At 43.1% G+C, this 20284-nt stretch overlaps 1 protein-coding gene across 1 annotated transcript; it reads right to left on the bottom strand.

Moving 5' to 3' along the window:
• Positions 1-12010: 12010 nt before the first annotated feature.
• irx1a (iroquois homeobox 1a) lies at positions 12011-16278 on the bottom strand (the record flags this gene model as incomplete). Its single annotated transcript, XM_079227674.1, has 4 exons — positions 12011-12330; positions 13259-13334; positions 13743-14823; positions 16036-16278. The coding sequence occupies 4 exons, from the start codon at positions 16276-16278 to the stop codon at positions 12255-12257; spliced, it is 1476 nt and encodes a 491-aa protein (XP_079083800.1). The 3' UTR covers positions 12011-12254.
• Positions 16279-20284: the final 4006 nt, after the last annotated feature.

The raw sequence follows: 20284 nt of genomic DNA, 5'->3' as shown, positions 1-20284 counted from the left end.
ATTTGTGAAGAAAAGAAATATATAAAATAGCTATAACTTTGTGATTCTGTTGAGGCTTAGCAGGCCCTGACGGCCCGCCACTGAAATATATCTATCTATATATCTATCTATATATATATTTATATATATATATACATTGATCTATATATCTATATATCACTTGTATATATATATATATATATATATATATATATATATCGACAATAACTTTTTTTACAGTCGCTCCCCATACCATGGCCCCTTTTCAAGACGTACACACATCACATTTGATTTAATTCCCGTTAGAGTTATGGCCTTGTCCTCAATAACAACTGAGGAATGACTAAGTCGGCTCCACTGAGGCCACAAGCACGCGAACCCGCAGCACAACGGCGTTCCAGGTTTGCGTCAACACAGCCTTCGCAGCCGTTTGCCAAACGCTCTCAAACACACGGCCGTCACGATCGGCGGTAAAATCGGTCCTCGGGATCGTCTGCGCTAACCAAACATTATCTGTTGGTGATTATCTCGCACCACTGCTGAGGTAGTGCGATCCATGTGCACAGAAGTGGCCCCGGGGAAACACTTTTTTTTTTTTGTGGAGAACTAATGTTTACAATCGTTTAGGGGCGTCAGTGGAAGGCGTACAGGAGACACTGGCGTATGTTTGTCTCCGTTTGGAGGATTGTGGTTAAGCTGAAGCTCATCTGGCAACCTCATGGGCTGCTCATCCGCTCTAAAGCTCTTTGGCGTTCCTTCCTCTGCTGTCCACGCCCGCTATCACACTTACTCGTTCTTTCTTCTCTGTTATCTTTAGATTATTTAAATATTCTCTTCCCCTTATGCTTTTCTACCATCGCTTTGTTTCTGCCTCGAACTTCCTTGCCCTCTCAACGCGTCTTCTTTGTTTTCGTGAAGCCGCTCATCGCTATCAGCCGTCTCTAGTCGTACATGTCATGCGCCGGTATGTGCTGATGTGCTTTTAGTGGGTCTTTCATGTGTAGCATTGGCTGGAATGGGATGTCGTTCAAGTAAATCAATTTGTCATATGAGTGCAAATCTGCAGAGTGCGTAGGTTCACCAGCAGGTTTTGGGGTTTTTTCTTCTGTCTCCTCTCCCATCACAGTCTCAGTTTGTTCCAAAAACAGAGATCCACGGCTGCTATGCATTTAAAGAGAAGAAGTTCATCAGCATTGGGATATTTTTATTTCTCCAAACTTGTACTTAAGGTTGAGACTTTACCTGAACTGCCTGTTTGGTTGAGTTTGATGCCAGACTGACATAACAGGCTGATGTAATGGGCTGACTCAGCTCTGATGTCACTTCCAGTAGAAATTCATAAGTGGAGCAATAATAAGCCTTTCATTCCAAATTGATATATTTCCCGTTGGAAAGAAAGTGACACAAAGTCATGACTGCTGGCATCACTGCACTGTGCAATAAGCAGAAAGTGCTATCAGGTTGTGATCTGAAAGTAGAGCCACGGGCTTCCTGCAACTATTTCAAATGAACACAAACCCGGATCCCTTGGAATTTGTGAAATGTATGTTAGTTTAACATAATACACAACTAATGCAACAACTTGAAACTAAGACAGAAAATGAATCAGTGAATGAAACGAAAGTAGGAACATTGAACGAGTGCATTGCAAAGTACGGGTGATGTGGTGGGACTAGTGGGAAGGATTCTCCATCTGTTTTCAACTTCACATAACTGGGCTCTTTTTACGGTAAATTGCTTTTTTTTTTTTTGCTAACGTTTTTCTTATTCAACCATGAATCAAAACTTTGGATTAGAGTTGACCAAAATGACTTGTGTTGCCTAAACTGAACTTTGAACAGCTTTAATAGTAAATAATAGTTTTAAAACCTGCTTCTTTAACACACAGGGTAAATGTATTGGCTAGTCCATATTCAACCATATTATATTGCATAATCCAATTTGTGATGAGTGAAATATTGTTCAAGTCAATTTGGCTGTGGAGCAGTTCCCTTAGGTGCACTGATTTGCATGGGATGTCTATCAAAGGAGCTGAAGTCGAACACAGAATTTATATGTGGATTATCACAAGTCCCTTTATTATGTTATTTATCTTTTTACAGAGCAATTCACAATAATAATAAGAGGCATTGTTAAATATTTCTCAAAGAGCCTCTGCTCACTTTATTAGATTTATTAGATTGGATTCAAGGCTTGTGGCCTGACTTTGCATCACCTTTATTAAATTAATGTCTTTCTTTCTTTTAACTGCAACATGAAAATCATATCTTGTACTTGTGTCAAAGTTCTTCACTGTTGTGCAACATCTGTTCCCTCCGGTTGCATCTATGTGCTTGTCAGTATAAGTGAATAAATAAAAAAGTATAAAACCCAATGATTTAATTGTCATAATAAACTGCTGAATCCCATTTGACTTAATAATACATCTAAGTGATACATTCTTAAAAATAACAAAACAATCACATGAATGAATGTCACATTAAGTCACAAAGCCATTAATGTCAGTTGATCTTAAGTCTTTCCTAGAAATTATGATCACACACCAGATGGCAATCATCTTAAATGTAGTGGCAAAAGGAAGGTGCCTTTGATGAAGTTTAGGTCCAGAAACACAACTTTAAAAATGCTAATTACTATGTTTGATCTCACTGCAGGACTCGGTAAACAGCGCTAACACCCGCACTGCAACACAGCAACATTGACTAACACACTTAAACTCAAGAAAAAACACAGCTGAGGAGGAAATGGCATCCTGGGCTCTTTAGCTGGACCCGTGTGTTTATTTTCCTCCCATGGTGCACCAAGCTGCTTAACGCGGGGCTGGTGTTCCTGTGGGGCTCTGATACTGCATGCATGTGTGTAGCAGTCTGCAGCTGGGTCTGCTGGTACTGTATTATTACATGTGAGTTCAAATGTATTCATGCACTGATGCAAACAAACAGTCCAATGACCTTTGTTTGACCCTTGTAGTTGTCTAGGGAAGTTATGAAATACATGACTACTGAACAAAAAAAATGTATTTTATTTTTTTAAATTTTTTTATTGCATATTGTTATCAGTCAATACAAGCGTGCATTTGGTCAAGCCTATAGTACATGTGCCTTTTTGCCTCAAAAACGAGGAGTGAGCCCGGGGCCTGGGCGCTGGATAAACGTTTGGTTTCCCCTGCTCCCTCCGCCTGTGTCTGGATTATGAAGGGCAGATATACGGCACTTCAGACTGTGCCAATTAACAGCCCCAGCAGCGGCCGCCACACAGGAGGGCCCCTCGTAAAGACTCACCCTATGGTGTAAGCCCCGCCACTTCCAAGTGCTTTATCCGGGGCCGAGCCCCATACACACAGCTGTTAAACTGGCAGGTTTTTTTTAAGCAGCCCCGGCATCGCCGACAGGCCCGGGAGTTCATAAAGATTTTCTCAGCGAGTGCTTTCGCAAGGAAAAGAGAGTGAGATGAGAGGAAGGAGACACAGAGAGAGAGAGAGGGAGGGCGGGCGAGCGAGGTGGCCGGGCGATCAACGGGCGGACCATGCTCAGAGACGAGATAGAGCCGCCGCACTCCAGAGCCAATCCATCTCTCTGTCCCTCTACATCTCCATCTCGCTCTCTGTTCTCGACTGCACTCTTCCCCCCTCTTTTCTTTCATGTGAAGAACCAGTGGTTTGCGATGGCGGTCAAGCCAACAACAGGCCTGCTGAGGACTTGGAAGTTGGGATGAGTCCAATCGTTCCAGCCACTGCCACCCCTGCCTGCCACGTCTACCAACTGCTGGCATTGGAACAGCTTTGATACATATTTTAAAGGCCGCAGTGCATCAGAACTGTACTAATCTTAGTTAAAAGGAGAAACACCAGATAGTTTGTGTGTTTTTTTGCCCTGCGTAGAGGCCCAGCGGCACATGCTGCAAGTTGTCGAGACGGAAGGACACACAAGCTGTGCATGGCTCGACAGGCTTAGGAGATGTTTAAAACGAGCAAAGGGATACCCGTTGGCAAATGTAGACAGATTAAGCCAACACACAAGTCTCACTTTTTCAGTGAATGCACCGTATAAAAAAGGGGATTGTTGCCTTACTATTGCTCAATAATAATTAGAAGAAACATAATAATAACACATATTCAACGCAGGCAATGAATAGGCAAACAACTCCACTTTAGCTACTTGTAAACCAAAAATAGCCACATACTAATCTACAATGTTACATTATACATATTCTGATATTCATATATTAGTAACTAGTCTCGACAGGGAGACAAAGTGTGTTGCTCATTGCATGAAAGAGCCCAGTGTTCTCTGCTGTTGTGACAGTGGAGTGATGTGTGCTGCGAGCGGATTCAACGGCACACTAGATTTTGTTTGACCAAACCATGTGAGGGTGTCGTGTGCATTGTTGCACGCACACTGCATATGCATGCGTGCACGGATGTCAAACACGTCCACAATCTGCAAGTTTGCGAGCGTGTAGCAGCGTGTGCATATATCTGGAATGGCCACAAGCATTTGTGCATGTGAACTAGCACCCTCAGGGTCCACTGCCATTGTTCCTTGCAGACCGAAGCAGAGATAAAGCACTAAGGAGCTGAGCTGACCACATGCTAGACAGTATTGGCCACAGATGTGCCCGGACAGATCACAGGGAAAACGTGATGGCATTTCCTCAAGATGTGGATGTGTATTTTTAAACTTTGATGTGAACATGATTTGCCATGAAAAAATGCTTTGTTCGCGTGATTCACATGGTCTCAATAACAGAGCTCATACATATTGCATGTCTATCTAGAAGTTTTTTTTTGTTGTGTCAGTAAAAGTGTATGTTGATCTCGGGACATTTAGAAGCAAGCAGAATGAGCTTTTCTGGATGCCCGTCGTTTAATGTTACTTTGACGACAGGGATAACATGCTTCCCGTCAGTGGCTGAGACAGTTGGTATTACAGCTACAACCACTCTGAGTGATATTCTTCATTTTGAGGTTGTGTATGGCCACAGGACCCGTGTGCTGATTCCTCTCTGAATGCACGAGACAAGCAGTTAAACGGCATAATTTGATTTAATACAATGTGATCAAACAAATGTTAACATCTGAAGGCTGTCGTACACACGCGACATCTTAAGGCTGCTGAAATGGATATTTTGTCTCGTCAGACAACAAGCACTTTGTTTTTGTTCTAGAATAGTTGTTCCCCCATCGCAGACCACTGTGTTATCCAATGTATTTTTCTTCTTCCAAATACAATTACTGAAGTGTAGCCCTTTAAGCCCTCACCCTAACCCTAACCCCTAATCCTATTTATTGTTTGAGTTGTATTTAGACTTTGTACATGGGGATCATATGTTATTGTAGCCCTGATTTTTATGTTTAATTTGACACCTAACATGTCTTTGTTTTCTTTTTCGGGATTTATACCATGTTTTTTTCTTGATTTGTACCTTGTGACCTGATATAAAAGGGCCCCTAAAGGCTCAATTAAAGAGCCACGTAAAAGTTATAGTTGTTGATTTGTACTAATGTCGTCTTGATGTCTTCTAATTTTGCATACTTAATGTAAAGGATTCACAAAATAAAGTACCAATTGGATGCTTAAGGGAACAAAAGGACATGCTTTCCTCCACCGCCTGCATGCATTAGCACCACCCCAGTGGCTGTTATGGCTGTTCATATTTGACACGACTATCCTCTCTCGAAAGTCCCGGCATCCTGCGCCATGTGCCTCGGCTAGCGTTACACGGGGTGCTGGCCGGGGGAACGGCAGGCGTGAAGAAAGGGCCTCCGGTTCAAGCAGAGGGGAAAGGTATCAGTGCGAGGTAGTCTGGTGCTGACCGGCCGGCTCTGTTTAGTTCAGCTTTTGCGTGTGTGTGAAGTGATAGTTCCAACACATTGTGTTCTTGTTCTGCTCTTCTTCTGTTTCAGCTCTGGCAGGTGACCCGGCATTGGATGTACTGGCTACTGTACACCAGGTGACAGCTTCTGACATTGTAATTGTCTGCTTTGAGCGAGGGGACGGAGGGTGTAATACATCTTATGTTTCCTTTCTCTGGAAATTATTGATAACTGGAGCTCAGAGGTGGTGTTGGTATCACTAACCTGGTCTGAGCCAGTTGGGATTGATGATGGTGATTTGGGTTTATGAATGGATTGCAGAACTGAAAATAAAATTAAAATGATCCTGAATTATCAAACATATGTTCTTTAAATATCAAGGGAATTGCTTTTCATGAAGTACTTTCATTACGTAAAGTAAATCTTAGTCTGGTGCTGACCGGCCGGTCAACCTGTAGCAAGACGCTGTTCCAACTACACAAAAAATAATGAAAAGGCAGTATATGGAAGACATTACTAGCAAAACTTCAGTCAGTTCCTAAAAAAAAAAAAAAACCCAGATCACACACACACTTGATGTTTGAGGTATTGTGGCTATAGCTAAATAATACTGTATTGTATCGTTCTTTTTACTCTCCATGCAAAATGAACAAAATACAATATATTAATGTTCCACATGCAGGCTCTATGCATTGGCATGGTTCACCACAGTGGAAATAAGTAACTGGGACAGCGTTGAGTTGGACAGAGAGAGAAAACACTTCACATTAACAGGGACGAAGACGGAGTTGCATTTGATATCACCTTCTGCGCTGCACATGTTCTGAGTGTTCAGAGAGAGAGAGAGAGAGAGGGAAGCATCCTCTACTAAATGGAAATTCCTTTGCTTCAGCCACAGCTGCAGTATGACACTTCAGATGGCCGCGCTTCCGTTCGTACAGCCCCCTGGAATTAGCCCAAACCACAATGGCATCACATCAGAAAAAAGAAAGCAGGAAAATCTGACTTTATTATCTGTCGCTATGTGGAAATATCTGTGCAGGGAGGAGAAAAGGGGGCACCGGGCCCTCGGCTTCCATGCCGTGTCAATCGTCATTTTATTATTGAAAACACACACACACACACACACATACTGCTGCCTTCAAGTAAAGTGTCGGCTAACCCTCTGTTGTGATATGTGCACTGGGACACCTTCTCATTTCCCTTCACGTATGGCTCTAATTTTAGCGGCAAAAAAAGACAATATTTTACAGTTTATGGTCCAATACAGGTAATGTTATGTGTGCACCTGTATATTGAGTTGGCTGAGGAGGAATGCCTTGGAGCCCTATCATGTCTATGAACCGATACTGCATGGGTTGGGGAAGCATTGCCCAACTAGCTGCTGGGAAACAAACTCCCTGCTAACTAAGAGACCCGGAGAATAAAACTTTCCATCAAATTGTGTTCGGGGAGGGGATTCACTTCAAAGAGATCCCAACAACAGTGCTGTCTGTCTAATTTACGTTCTCAAGCACATGCCAAATGTAAAAACCCCAATTTTGAGGAGTGTATAATTACAGAGAGAGAATGAATGACTATAAATACCCCCATCATTACCAGTCCCTCCTGAAGAACATGATCCACACTGAAGGATAATTAAGGAAAAATATTTCTGATCCTCCAAACTGACTGTACCAGGAATGTGCGCATGGGTACTCCTACTGGGGTTGTGTGTGTTGGAAATAGAGCGTGTGTGTCTGTCTGTGTGTGCGTGTGTCTGTGTGTGTGTGTGAGAGGGAGGGGGAATCACAAGCCATTCTTTCCTAAATATAGTGCTGTTCTATGTACGGATACTTCAGGAGAGCTGAAGACAGACCAGCTTTAATTGGTTTGCGGAGTCATTAATGGAACAGAAGCTCAACTCGAGCGCACGCGTGTGCGTGTGAGCACGAGCGCTCATGTGTGTCTGTTGGACCCTGTCAGTGCCCTTTAAACAACAACAGACATGTGGAAATAACTTTGATCAACAAACATGTAGCAAACAAGAAGATAATAATGAACCTCCGTGTTCAGCCGGGGTCTCTTAAAATAGCCCATTTCAACTGGGATATATCAGATTTGAGGATGATATTCCTAGATTAGGCCAGCTAATTAGTGCCCCAATATTTGGCTCGGCACTTTGACTGAGCTCCAAATAAGCATATTGTCCTCGTCGTAGACGAGCGAGGAAGAGCTTTCCCTGTGTTCTTCACTCCGAGTCAGAAAGAATGTTCAGCTGAGACAGAGGAAACTTTACTCGACTGCACTCGCCGCCTCGCTTTGTTATCTCCTCCTCTCTTTCGAGCCCGATCAAAACATGGGAATGTCGCTTTGAGTGGCCAAATGAAAGAAAAACCAGGCAAACATGAGCGAGAGACCATGTTTATTTCGAGTATATATCTGTAAGCCGGGGCCGGGTTTGTGTGTCAGCGGGGGTCTGCATGGGTTGTTGAGTTGTTGTGAGTTGCTGCAGCGACTCAGCCAGCCAGCCAGCCAGTTGTCAGGCAAGTACCGGCTCCTTGTTGCTATTTGTGTTCCAGTGTAGCCGGTGCCGAGGAGCCTCCCTCCAACCTTCTTCCCGTGGCAAGCGCCGTGTCTTACAGCAGCCTATCGCTCCTGCAATGAAAAGCCTGTGACCACGGCATCCGTCCCTTTCACTGCCATTGTGTCCCCGAAACAAGGAGCAAAGTAGTCAGCTGAACATGGTGGAGCAGGGCTGGATGGTGGCCCCGCTGGGGCTGCTGCTGCTGCTGCTGCTGCCGGGCTCCACTGACTTGTGGTCCCCTGTTTGTTGTGTGTGTGTGTATGTGTGTATGTGTGCATGTGTGTGTGTGTGTGTCCCAGCTGGGGCCATGGGCCAGGAGCCGCTGCGGATGGCTTTTGTGTCATCGTGCGACCAGTGCTGCACTCATGAAACTAGATAAATGGATTAGAGGGGCGCAGATATGGGCGGGCATCTTTGAGGGAAAGAAGACAACGGAGAAGTTGAAGGGAAGCGGGGGTTGGAAGAGGAGGGTGACGGGAGAGGAAGAGGAGAAGACATTTGTGTTGTTTGGGCTACAAGGGGTCGAGTCTGTCGTAAGAATAGCCTGCTTCTGCCTAAAAAGACAAGACAGTGATAAACTTCCCTCCCCATGCAGTCACCCCTCTCCTCCTCCGTCTCCCTGCTACACACACACACACACACACACACACACTGTCACAGCGCATAATTCACCACTAAAATGAATGGGTTGCCACAGTGTGACACGTCTCAGTTGCAGGGGGAGATGGTCCTTGTTCGCCAACAAAAGGCGGTGGTATTATGGGGGGCCGCAGCCTGCGACAGAATGCTAAATTGTTTTAGGGTCAACAACTTATTGTCTTTGCATGAGCCACAATTTACATATTTCCCTGAGTAGGTTTCAGCAGTCAGATGAAAATAGCAGAACCTCCTCTCGCCTTTGAAGGAGTTGCCTTTCAAAGGTTGCTGGAAATAGTTTTGATAGTTTTTTTTTAATCTTTTTTTTTTTTATTAACAGCAAAACAACACTTGTCTTAGTCTCCTAATGAGTAAATGGATTTATGATATAATGTATGGTAATTAATGATTTTTTTATTATCATCACTTTAACCATTATTGGGCAATTACCATAATATAAGCATTGTTTACTCTGTCTAACAATGGAGCTGTTTTTAAACCACATAACATTATGCTTCTACCTCCAAAGAGCACTGTTCTTTATTCTCTATATTTACATTTAATTCATTTATCTGCTGTTCTCTTTTCTTTTTTTTTGTTCATGCTCTTTATTTCCCTTCCTCCCCCTGCGTCGTGGCCCAGGGCATGCGGGGTAGAAATGGCTGGAAGTGACAGCCTAATTATCAGCTCCAACTCCGCTCATTACCCATTAGACAATCCACTGTACATCCACTTACTAAATGAATAATTTTGTATATATTATGGGAACACAATATTATGGCCTGCAGCTAACGCCTTTGCGCTAACCTCACGCTGTTTCAGTACAAAAGAAATAAATGGGACACCGAGAGGTTATTTAATTTTAGCCCCAAAAGCCAGCTCATGAGAGGATGTCACGTGCAGATGGAGCGCGGACGGAAGGAGTGTGTGCGTGTGAGTGTGTGTGTGTGGGGGGTGTTATATGGGATTCACACACCTGCCTTTTTTTCCGCTGTAATATCAGAATCATTATTGCCAAAGCACGTGTGGTAGCATAAGTGAAATTGGCAGGAGTGACTTCTGGCTTCACATGGCTAAATATTAATCTAATTTCCAACGAGCAATATCTACTGATGTGGGCTGGAACACTTTTTTTTTTTTTTATCTCTCCACATTGTAATGTTTTATACCAATTGAGTTAGTGCAGCAAAAAGAAAAGAGTTAATATTGGCACAGTCATATGAAACGCCTGTAAAATCATATATAATATATATATTTCCCTTCCCTCTCTGTTGAATGCTGTTGACCTATGCGTTTCTCCTATTTGCATAGCATGATGTGTTTGTGTTAGTTGTGTTAATGTCGCCACAAAAGCGGAATGACCCCGCTCCTCTCAACAAAACCCGCAGTGACCTTTGTTAATTTTTCCTTGACTGCGTGACTATTTAGCGAATGGCCGTTTAAGTGACACAGATTTATGCTCATCGACCACGCGGCCTAGTCAACGTTTACCAAGCATTACAAGAAGAAGAAAGACACACAAAAGAAGAAGAAGAATCACTTGTGCAAAGTTGCTGTGATGTTTTACACTTGTGCAATTATTTGTAATAACTTCATTTGGAAGTTATGGGCTTGTCAATAAGAAATTCGATTACTGCCAAGATTATTAAACAGCAGATTATTTATTGCAGATTACTATTTGAAAATGAAAGCTGATTTCGGCCCCGAACGAAAAAAAAATGTTTCTAATAATATTTCATGTGGATTTAGTGTCCTAATACTCCTATACGTAAAGTGATATATATTTATGCTTTTTGTATTACTCTGGAATCTGTGACATCACAATTCAGTCGGGTACAATGTGTTTAAATCAAACTGTAAAGTATAAATAAATGCGAAAATACAGTTACAGTAGAAGTATTTCCACGTGAGTGTGAAAGCTGTTTTCAGCAATATCCCACTCGCCTATAGAGGTCGCTGTGATATTGCAAAACAGATGTGCATAAATCACTCCACAGGTTTAGGCCACTCAAAGAATTGACCTCAGTTCGCAGATTACTGCCATTTACAAAGGCGCTCTAATTCCTACAAATAGCATTTCCTCCGATTAAACTCACGTTATTTTAAAATAGATTTGAAAAATAAAAAATAAAACGTGGAGTTTTACCCAGACTAACATGCATGGCAAAACAAAAAATAAATCAAAAACCGTCAGAAGATCGTTTTAAAAATGTTACTTTTACTTTGACTATAATATCTGTGAGTGCTGCTGGTAATGAAAACACAAATGACCCCATCACCTCCCATCACAGCTAATTACTGCACTTCCCTCTTATTATGTGTGAACCCCATTAGACTGTTGTGCTAAATCAATATTTGTTTTTGGTTACCGAAAGGGCGCTGCTTTTATAGCTAATGATCTCCATCAGCCGCGGGACAGAGAGGAGCCGCTCCTCCCTCCCAAAACTCAAATATTAATAATTTATCTTTGAATCGACTTCGCTCTCTGACAGATTAGATTTTAACCATTTGATTTTGTTTGGACTGGGCGTTCCCATATTATTACTTAATGACCTTCCCAGCTGCTCCTGTCCATTTTCTGTCACCAGCAACCATCTGGACACTTATTAGCACCTCAATGCATCCACGCTGCTTTCCTCCCAAACTGGAATAAAATTAAGTCTGCTTGCAGACTGCCAATATCTCCCCTCCCATTCACACCCTTTTTGAAATGAAATTGGTAGAAGGCCAGCGTTTTCTTTTTAAAATAACACTTAAACACATCATTCTAATCATAAATACTCATATTAATAACACTAATAATAATAAAACCACGTAGGAAATAAATATAGGCTGAGCATACTCGTGTGTTTTGTCTATAATTTCATTTAGTTTATTAGGCAAAATATACGATCTGGACAAATTCCTTCAACGCTTCCTATTTACAAATTTAAATCACTTGGTATTTACATTAAAGAAAGGACACCAAAAAAAAAACACAAGGTAGAGACAAAAATAATAATTATAATAATTATAAAGTAAAAAGCCTACCAAAATGTCCCAGGCTGCCTCGGCAGAGTGGAGAGAGAGTAACATTATAGGCTACACAACAATAGAGGAAGTAATCCATCCATCCACAGGATATTACCAAATTACGCCGTTTGTCCTGTGCGCTGCGTCATCGTTTCTCAGTGTCCCTTTTTTTAGGGAGTGTAAAGTCTTTTACAGTCTTTTTTTTCTTCTTCTATTTCTCTTTTCTTTGCGCGTGTGTGTTGTTGATCAAGCCGAGGAGAGAGCAGTGAGGACTCGTTGCGTGGCGTCTTGCGGACTCCTGGCGCTGGAAGGCAGAGAGGATCTGGAGGAGAAGAATACAGAACGGGAGATACATAAATAAAGATAAATACATAAATACATACCCCGCCGTGTTTGGACAGCGGGCTTCAATATGCATCTCAATTGTCTGGCGGAAGCTTTGATTTGAAACAGACTGCAGTCCAATCCCACACTTACTTTCTCTTATAATAAAAAAATACGAGCAATAATAAAAACAACAATTATACTAATACATCGACAAAAAAAAAATCTTCATAAAACCATCATCCACATTTATAATCTCCTATTTTCCTAATATATTGGTGTTATTTCTATATGGCTGTTGCTCACAAAGGGGGTGTTTTGTCCTCGGCCTACTTGAGAGCGGGGTAAACTTTTGGGTGAGAGCGCTCCCCAGGGCTCCGGGGCTCCCAGGGGTCTTTAGGGAAAGCACACAGCCCAGACAGAGCCCGTTTTACTCGGTGACTTGATAAGTAGCCCCTCTCTCCCCAGAGGGGAGGAATTAAAGGGGGTGTTGGATGGGAGTCAAGACCCCTGTCACCCGCAAAGCAAACTGCCTTTTATTTATCTGGCTTTATTTGCGTTTCCTAATTTTATCATCGTTGTTTTAAGTAACACAAATAAATAAATATGCATGAATAATAAAAAAAATAATTAAAAAAAAGTTGCATCCCCTATAATCATATTTACTTCTCTAATAATAACTGCAGTTATAATTCCATCAAGATCTTGGGCCTTCTCTCACGTGCATGCTTCATTTTAGTTAGCTGCTATATATACATTGCTAAATGAATAAATCAACATAATTATTTTTAAACGTTACAATAACCACAGCATTCTGAACGTATAATTTAATATGAACTCTGGCTGCTAATTTTCCCAAAATAAAAAGGTCTTTCCATTTTTTTTTATACATAAAGCAAAAAAAAAAAGTCAAAACCCTGTCTCACCTGTCATGGATGGGTCGAAAGGAAGACTTCAGGATCTGTGTTGGAGGGGAGTCGGACCGGACACCGTGTTCGTGTTCTAAACCGGAAACAAGCAACACACTTATGAATATGCTGCACACATTATAGGCCGATATTTTGTGTGTGTTAAGGTATACCAACATGTCATGAAAATGAGCTAGTATGGGCAACAGTGTGGATTTAAGTATGCATACGTGTCCATGTGCAAAGTGCTTTGTTATTATATTATGAGCACACACACACACACACACACACACACACACACACACACACACACACACACACACACATATATATATATATATATATATATATATATATATATATATATATATATATATATATATATATATATATATATATATATATGGCATGAGACCAACATTAATGTAACGCTTCTCTTAATATAAAATGCATGTCGCTTGAGTTGTGACTGCATGCGCGTGCACGCGGCTGTCGTCCCTACCTATGTGTTTGGGACTGTGCGTCTCCGGCGCGGCCTTGCTGTCATTGCTGAGTGCTGCCGCGGCTGCTAATGGCGACACCACCACTGACTGCTGCTGCTGCTGCTGCTGGGCCTGCAGCTGGTGCTGGTGCTGCTGGTGCTGCTGGTTTACTCCCAGAAACGACCTCACGTTGAGGAGGGAGTTCTGACCCAGGAAAGCCCCGTTTGTCCAGTTGTGGAACTTCCCAATCTGGCACGTGTACAGTCCATGACTGGGGAGGAAGGCCGGGTGCGTCTGGATCTGGTGGTGGCCCGCCGCCGGGTGCGTGCTGGACGGGGACGCCGGCTTCTGAGAGGAGCTGTCTGGGCTCGTGGCGGTCTCTGCTAAAGACCAGATTTTGGGCTTATTGTTCGTGGGGAGAGGAAAGCTCCCGGCTCTATCCGGGGACAGCACTCTGGTGGTGCTGTTGCTGCCGTCCGAGTTCTCCTTACTCCCTGGGTGAACCGAAATGCCGCTCTTCGACTTGTCAAAGGCCTCGTGGGCCTGCAGGGCGAAGGCCCGTCTCTTCTCCAAAGTGTCCAGGTCCGCGCCCGCGCCCCCGCCGCCCCGGTGGTCCCGGCTGCCCTCCGTGGACCTGTCGTCATCGTCCTCGTTGCTCTGATCCCCGTCGTTGTCGTCGATCTTGTCTATGTCGATGCTCTCCAGGTCGATCTCCTCCTCGTCTTCGTTCTTCTCGCCCTCCTCGTCGCCGCTGCCGAACAGGTTGCCGTCCTCCCCGTCCTCTTTGCTGCGGCTGCCCCAGGTCACCTTGTTCTCCTTCTTGAGCCTCCTCCTGGCGTTGGCGAACCACGTGGAGACCTGCGTCAGCGTCATCTTGGTGATGATGGCCAGCATGATCTTCTCTCCTTTGGTGGGGTAGGGGTTCTTCCGGTGCTCGTTGAGCCAGGCCTTCAGGGTGCTGGTGCTCTCCCGGGTCGCGTTCTTGGGCCGGGCCGGGTCCCCGTACTGGAACTGGCCGTACGGGTAGAAGGCCGGGGACGCGTGGGCCGCGAAGCTGGCCGGGTGGACGCCGGGACCGTCCTTCAGCTCGTACTGGGACCCCTGGAAGATTGAAGAGGAAAGAAAGAAAACGGTGGAACTTTAAAAAAAAAAAAAGCATAAGTTTGACACTTTTATATATTTTCATATTTGCTTACAACTTAGATCAAATACACGTTTGCCATCTCTGCGACTGTATTCAACAATTAAAATAAAAAAAGAGAGTTTCCCATGACTTTTCCCACAAATAAGTTGCTCAACACGTCACATGCTCGGACCCGCGTCACCTGCGCCACGCGCACACGCTCCTCCGAGGAAGAGCTTTTTTATTAGCAAACATGTTGCACGTCTGTCTCAAAGCGGAATACATGGAGGCAACAGGCCGAGAGGGTCCTGAGCTCCATGTTTACCTGCCAGGCTCTGCTCTACACGCACACACACACACACGCACACACAAACACTCCAAGTGTGTGTCAGAGCACTTTTTAGGCCTCAGTGAAGTTCCCTCAGCTGAACTCTAGCTGGGTTATATTTGCTTTGGGCACAACTCTCAAACATTTCGATCATGTTGTGTTTGTTAGTTGGGGTAACATCTTTTGTTTTGAAGCTTTAGTCTGTGGACTTCATGCACACATTTGTCAAACACACTAACACACACCAAGTTAGTTATTATCTCCAGGTGTGTGGGCTGCTTTAGGCCAATGATGGCTCACATTTCTCCATAGATATATTGAAAATGCATGTGGCATGAAACTAGGACACACTTTAACAAAATAAAAGTCGAGATGTGGAGTTTATTTGTAATCATCTGATCACAATTATTCTTCGAGTAGAAACTTTGTATTTACTTACTGCGCTTTTTTTTTATTCTTCCATGTAATGTAATTAAACTTAACATTCCATCCACCGTGGTTGGTGTAAATTGCATATTTTTGTTATATATTTTCCTATATGGGCAAATAAATAATTTTGAATCAGTTGTTGTTTCTTTTGTTGTTGTTTGTTTCTAACCACAGCTCAAACTTCGCACATTTGAAACTCGGCCAAATAAACGGCACCGAGCTGTCAAAAAACGAGCAAATATTGGCTAATAAAAAGAAAATCGATGTATTTAAAACAAAAGCCAGACATTCAAAAACGCATTTCTGTCCCAGAGCGGTGAGAACTTCAAACACACACACAACACACACACGCACACACACACTCGCCTGTGCAACTGCCAAACCCGAACAAAATAATAAAAACATAAAACAGCCAAACAAGATGAATTCTTACCATCTGAGAGAACAGCGCCAGGTCCGCGCTGGTGTACGGGAGGAACGCGCTGTAGTTGTGCGCGTACGGGTTGGCGTACATGCCCAACACCGACGAGACCGCCGCGGCGGCGGCGGACGGGCTTCCTCCGATTTCTGTGCTCCCTCCCCGGGACGAAGGCGTCAGCACTCCCGGCCTCTCGCTGCCGTACACCGCCTGGGAGGCACTGAGGTACTGCGGGTAGCCGAGCTGCGGGAAAGACATCTCCGCCAGCCGAATTGTCGCACACACGGGGGGGCCGCGTGTACCGTCCGACAGGGAACCGTGCGTCAAAAAAAAAAAGTGTGCGAGAGAAGAAGAAGAAGAAGGGAAAAAAAAACAGAACCCGGAGGAGTGGAAAGGAAAGTGCTTTTTTAGCCGAAGTCACAGCTCTACAGACACACCGCGGCGCGCAGTCACAACAAGCCGCTCTTAAATCTCGGCTTGCTCTCTTTTTCTCGCGCAAAGTCCGCTGGATGTGATCTGATCAACAATTGCGCTCCGACTGACGCGCCTGGCCCTGAGGTCTCCGGGCTGATCTCTCAGATACAATTTGAAGTTGATGCTTTGATTGGCATCCCCTACTTGAGCCGGCAAGCTCCTCCTCGTTTGGAGCAATGTGGATAATGTGAATATAGAGGGAGCACATTGGCTGGGGCCTCTCTCTCTCTCCCTCTCTCTCCCTCTCTCTCTCTCTCCCTCTCTCTCCCCCTCCCTCTCTCTCTCTCTCTCTCTCTCTCCCTTCCTCTCTCTCTCTCTCCCCGTGTTTGGACTTATTGTATGTTAAATGTTCAAGCATTAGAGTCCATTCACGGAAGGCTTTGATTGTTGTATGACAACCTGTCTACACGACGTTACAGCTGTCCGACACAGGGGGAAGTAAACGCGTCAGAAGAAACAAAGTTACTTTGAATAGATTTAAATCGTAATTAACGAGGGAAGAATCCTCTCTGCAGAGGAATTAGCACCACGGGCTGCTGCGTGGTGCGTTTATTTAATGCGTAATGTCTCGTTTAAAGTGTCTTCCTCCAAGTTGGGTTTATTCTTTGGAGTGTTCATTGTCTAATCTTTTTTTTTTTTTTTTTAATACACGGCATTATTAAATCGACGTAATAGTTTAATTTTCTGTGTTAGAATAGGGCAGTCGAACATAAATGTTTTAGTCAAATTACTAAATAAAAAAAACGCATGAATAAATTAAGTATTATCTAAGTATTATATTTCAGTTTGCGATGTGAGTTTGACGTTTACGTTTCTAGCCGCTTTTCCTAAAAAAAAAAAAAAAGACAAAGCAGTTAAAGAAAACCATGTGATTTATTAATTATGTATGTTTTTATTGACTTCTGTTTTGGTTTCCTTTGATTTCTTCATAAAGGTTTAATCAGCCAAACTCTCTCTATCTCTCCTCTCTCTCTGTTTTCCTCAACCTCTTGCCATCTGCACGCGCGCGGGTGTGTGTGCGTGTGTGTGTGTGTGTGTGTGTGTGTGTGTGTGTGTGTGTGTGTGTGTGTGTGTGTGTGTGTGTGTGTGTGTGTGTGTGTGTGGATTTAAACCAGATTGTTGTTGTCCTTTGTAACAACATCGCCACTTCACGTTTCCTTGTTGTGAGTGGAACAGAAAGGGCACCGGGCTGTGGAGTATGCGCGCGCCGCAGGATATTATACGTTTGAGTCCCCAATTTAACTTTGCCTTCATTTTTAACACATGCACCTACAAAAAAGTATAAGGAAAAAGTCAGGGCAGCTCAGAAACATGTCCACTGTGACAAATTCAAAATTGTACATTATATTGTATTTTATAAATTAGGCTATATCGAAAAATATAATTCCAAACAATAAAATGTGATGCTGTAGCATTTTGGTCAGCGCCTCTTGAGCCGCTAATCCATTTTCTAGCTCAGACCCAAAAAGAGAAAAAAAAAGAAAAAACCGAAAAGAGAAAGGCTCGGACTCTAACCTCCTCTCTCCTCTCTGACACCGTCCCGTGGCTCACGCGAGGGGGCCGCTCATGTCTGAACACTTCCACTCTGATTGTGTTTGATTCTCGTATCACCACCTCCCGAGTCAGCGGGGGGAGGGAGGGGGGGGGGGGTTCTGAAGATCTAGATTTAATGCCTTAACGACTGAAGCCCAAGAAGTCAGGAGATTCTGATCTGCACCAGATGGCTCCGAGTGGATATTGCCGAGCGGCCGAGGATCTGCTCGAAATATCTGAGGGGCACTGATGGTAATCTGTAACGGAGGTGATGAGGATGAGGCTGCACACATCTCTAAATAAAGACATTAAATAGAAGATAACAAAACTAAACCGGAATGGACTTGATTCTTATATTGGTAATTCATAATGATACTAATAATTACATTATCTGATTTCCACAACACCCTGGATTAACGTTTTTTTTTGTTTCTTTTTTTTTTCTCAGAAGAAGAAAATGTTTAAAAATATATATATATATAGAAATGTGACTCCTGGTAAACAATGCCACGTGCTAAGGGCAATAAAGCATCCCCGTTAACTGATTTATTGGGTCTTGTTAAACTCTCATTACTACCACGAGCTCCTCGGCTTCACACACACACGCAGAGAGAGAGAGAGAGAGAGAGAGAGAGAGAGAGAGGGAGAGAGAGGAGGGGACTTTCTTCCGGATCCTCCCGCCGTACATCCCATAACACGTTCACTTCCAATGTATTTCCTCGAAACAGACGGGCTTTTCCGTCGCTTTATGACGCGCGCGCACACGCACACACACCAACACAACTTAACGATTTTTTTTTTTTGTATAGTCACTCCCCTTGAAAAATAAAGAGAGCGAAAGAAAGAGGTTCCTCATGCTGCTCATATTATGAGTTATCCTGTTCATCTGCAGGAGGCTCTTCATAAGCTGCTATGCCTTCATGGCTACATTCTCATAAGTCACTCAGGTGGTGCATATACCTTCTTCTTTATTTAACAGCCTGTGTTCCACGTGTTTTTTTTTAATTCCCCATCACGTATTTCATCTTAAGTTTTTAAATTCTTAATACCTCTGCAAAAACACACACAAAGGAACCATGTGCTAATATTGTGTTAATGTTACTGATGTGTGTCACATTTAAAATGGCTCGTAAACTCAGCTACATCCAAACTGTCACACAAATCTACAAGAAAGAAATCAAAGGAGAAGACTCTCTCTCTCTCTCTCTCTCATATATAGTTTAAACATTAAACGCTAAGGAGCATAAATAGTATTGGGGTATGGACACCTTGCTCATATAATAAAATATACTCAGCTATAACAAAATATGCATTCCATTCAATACATTCTCAAGGTTATCAATACATGACAACACAAACACTTCTGGTATTTCATTCAGGGGGAAAAAAGTGAACATTTAGAAAGTTTATTTTGTCTCAAGAACATGCGTCTTGATTATGTAAACAAACACACATGTCCTGTTTTTGTAGCACAAGCACAACTTTTGCATTATTGTATCTCTTTTTCTAAAAGGTACATTTGTTTAAACTTTGAATCAAAATTTCTCCACAAAAAATAATTTACCAAAAAGCCTGTTGTACTTTGACAAGAGTGTTCATAACATTTTTTTTTTTAAACCACAGTATTGTTGCCTCATATTTTAGCCTAATATATATGCTTGAACCTCATGTTTTTAGAAACTAGGCCAACACATAGACCTGAATTATCCAATAGAAGTCAAAGAGAGTGAACCTGTTTTACAATAACAGCAGTTCTGTTGACAGTTGGCTACCACCGCAGAGGTCAAGGGTGTCTCTGTGAACTAATAACTGTGGTGAAAGATACTCCTTTCCTGCCTCTGGGAGTGCCAAAGTTGAGGAAAGGTTAAGAATCCGCAGAATGTCCCATTTGTGCTTTTCTTGCAGATTATCAAATTAAGTGTTGAAACCAAAACTCCCTTTTCCCCCCGAAGAGGTGGAGATTAGATGGATATCAATGATATCAATGTACCATCGCAATTGTTAGACCTCTCTTCCTTTTAGCATCGCGCACAAGCGTGTACACACACACACACACACACACACACACGGGTCCAAACGCACTCCCTGAACTGCGTCAGAGCGAGTCCACGGTTTAGCTGCGGGTTAGAGTCGGAGCACCACTGGTGTTACTGTGAGACATTCGATACACAGACAACTGCACCACACCTATAGGTAAGGAAACTAGGAATTTCCTGGATAATAAAAGAGGTCTATTCTGGGTCTTAGAAGGTCAAGA

The sequence above is a fragment of the Taurulus bubalis genome, assembly GCF_910589615.1.
Source record: "Taurulus bubalis genome assembly, chromosome: 12".
Classification (NCBI taxonomy): Eukaryota; Metazoa; Chordata; class Actinopteri; order Perciformes; family Cottidae; genus Taurulus; species Taurulus bubalis.
This window is presented reverse-complemented; position numbering and strand designations above follow the sequence as displayed.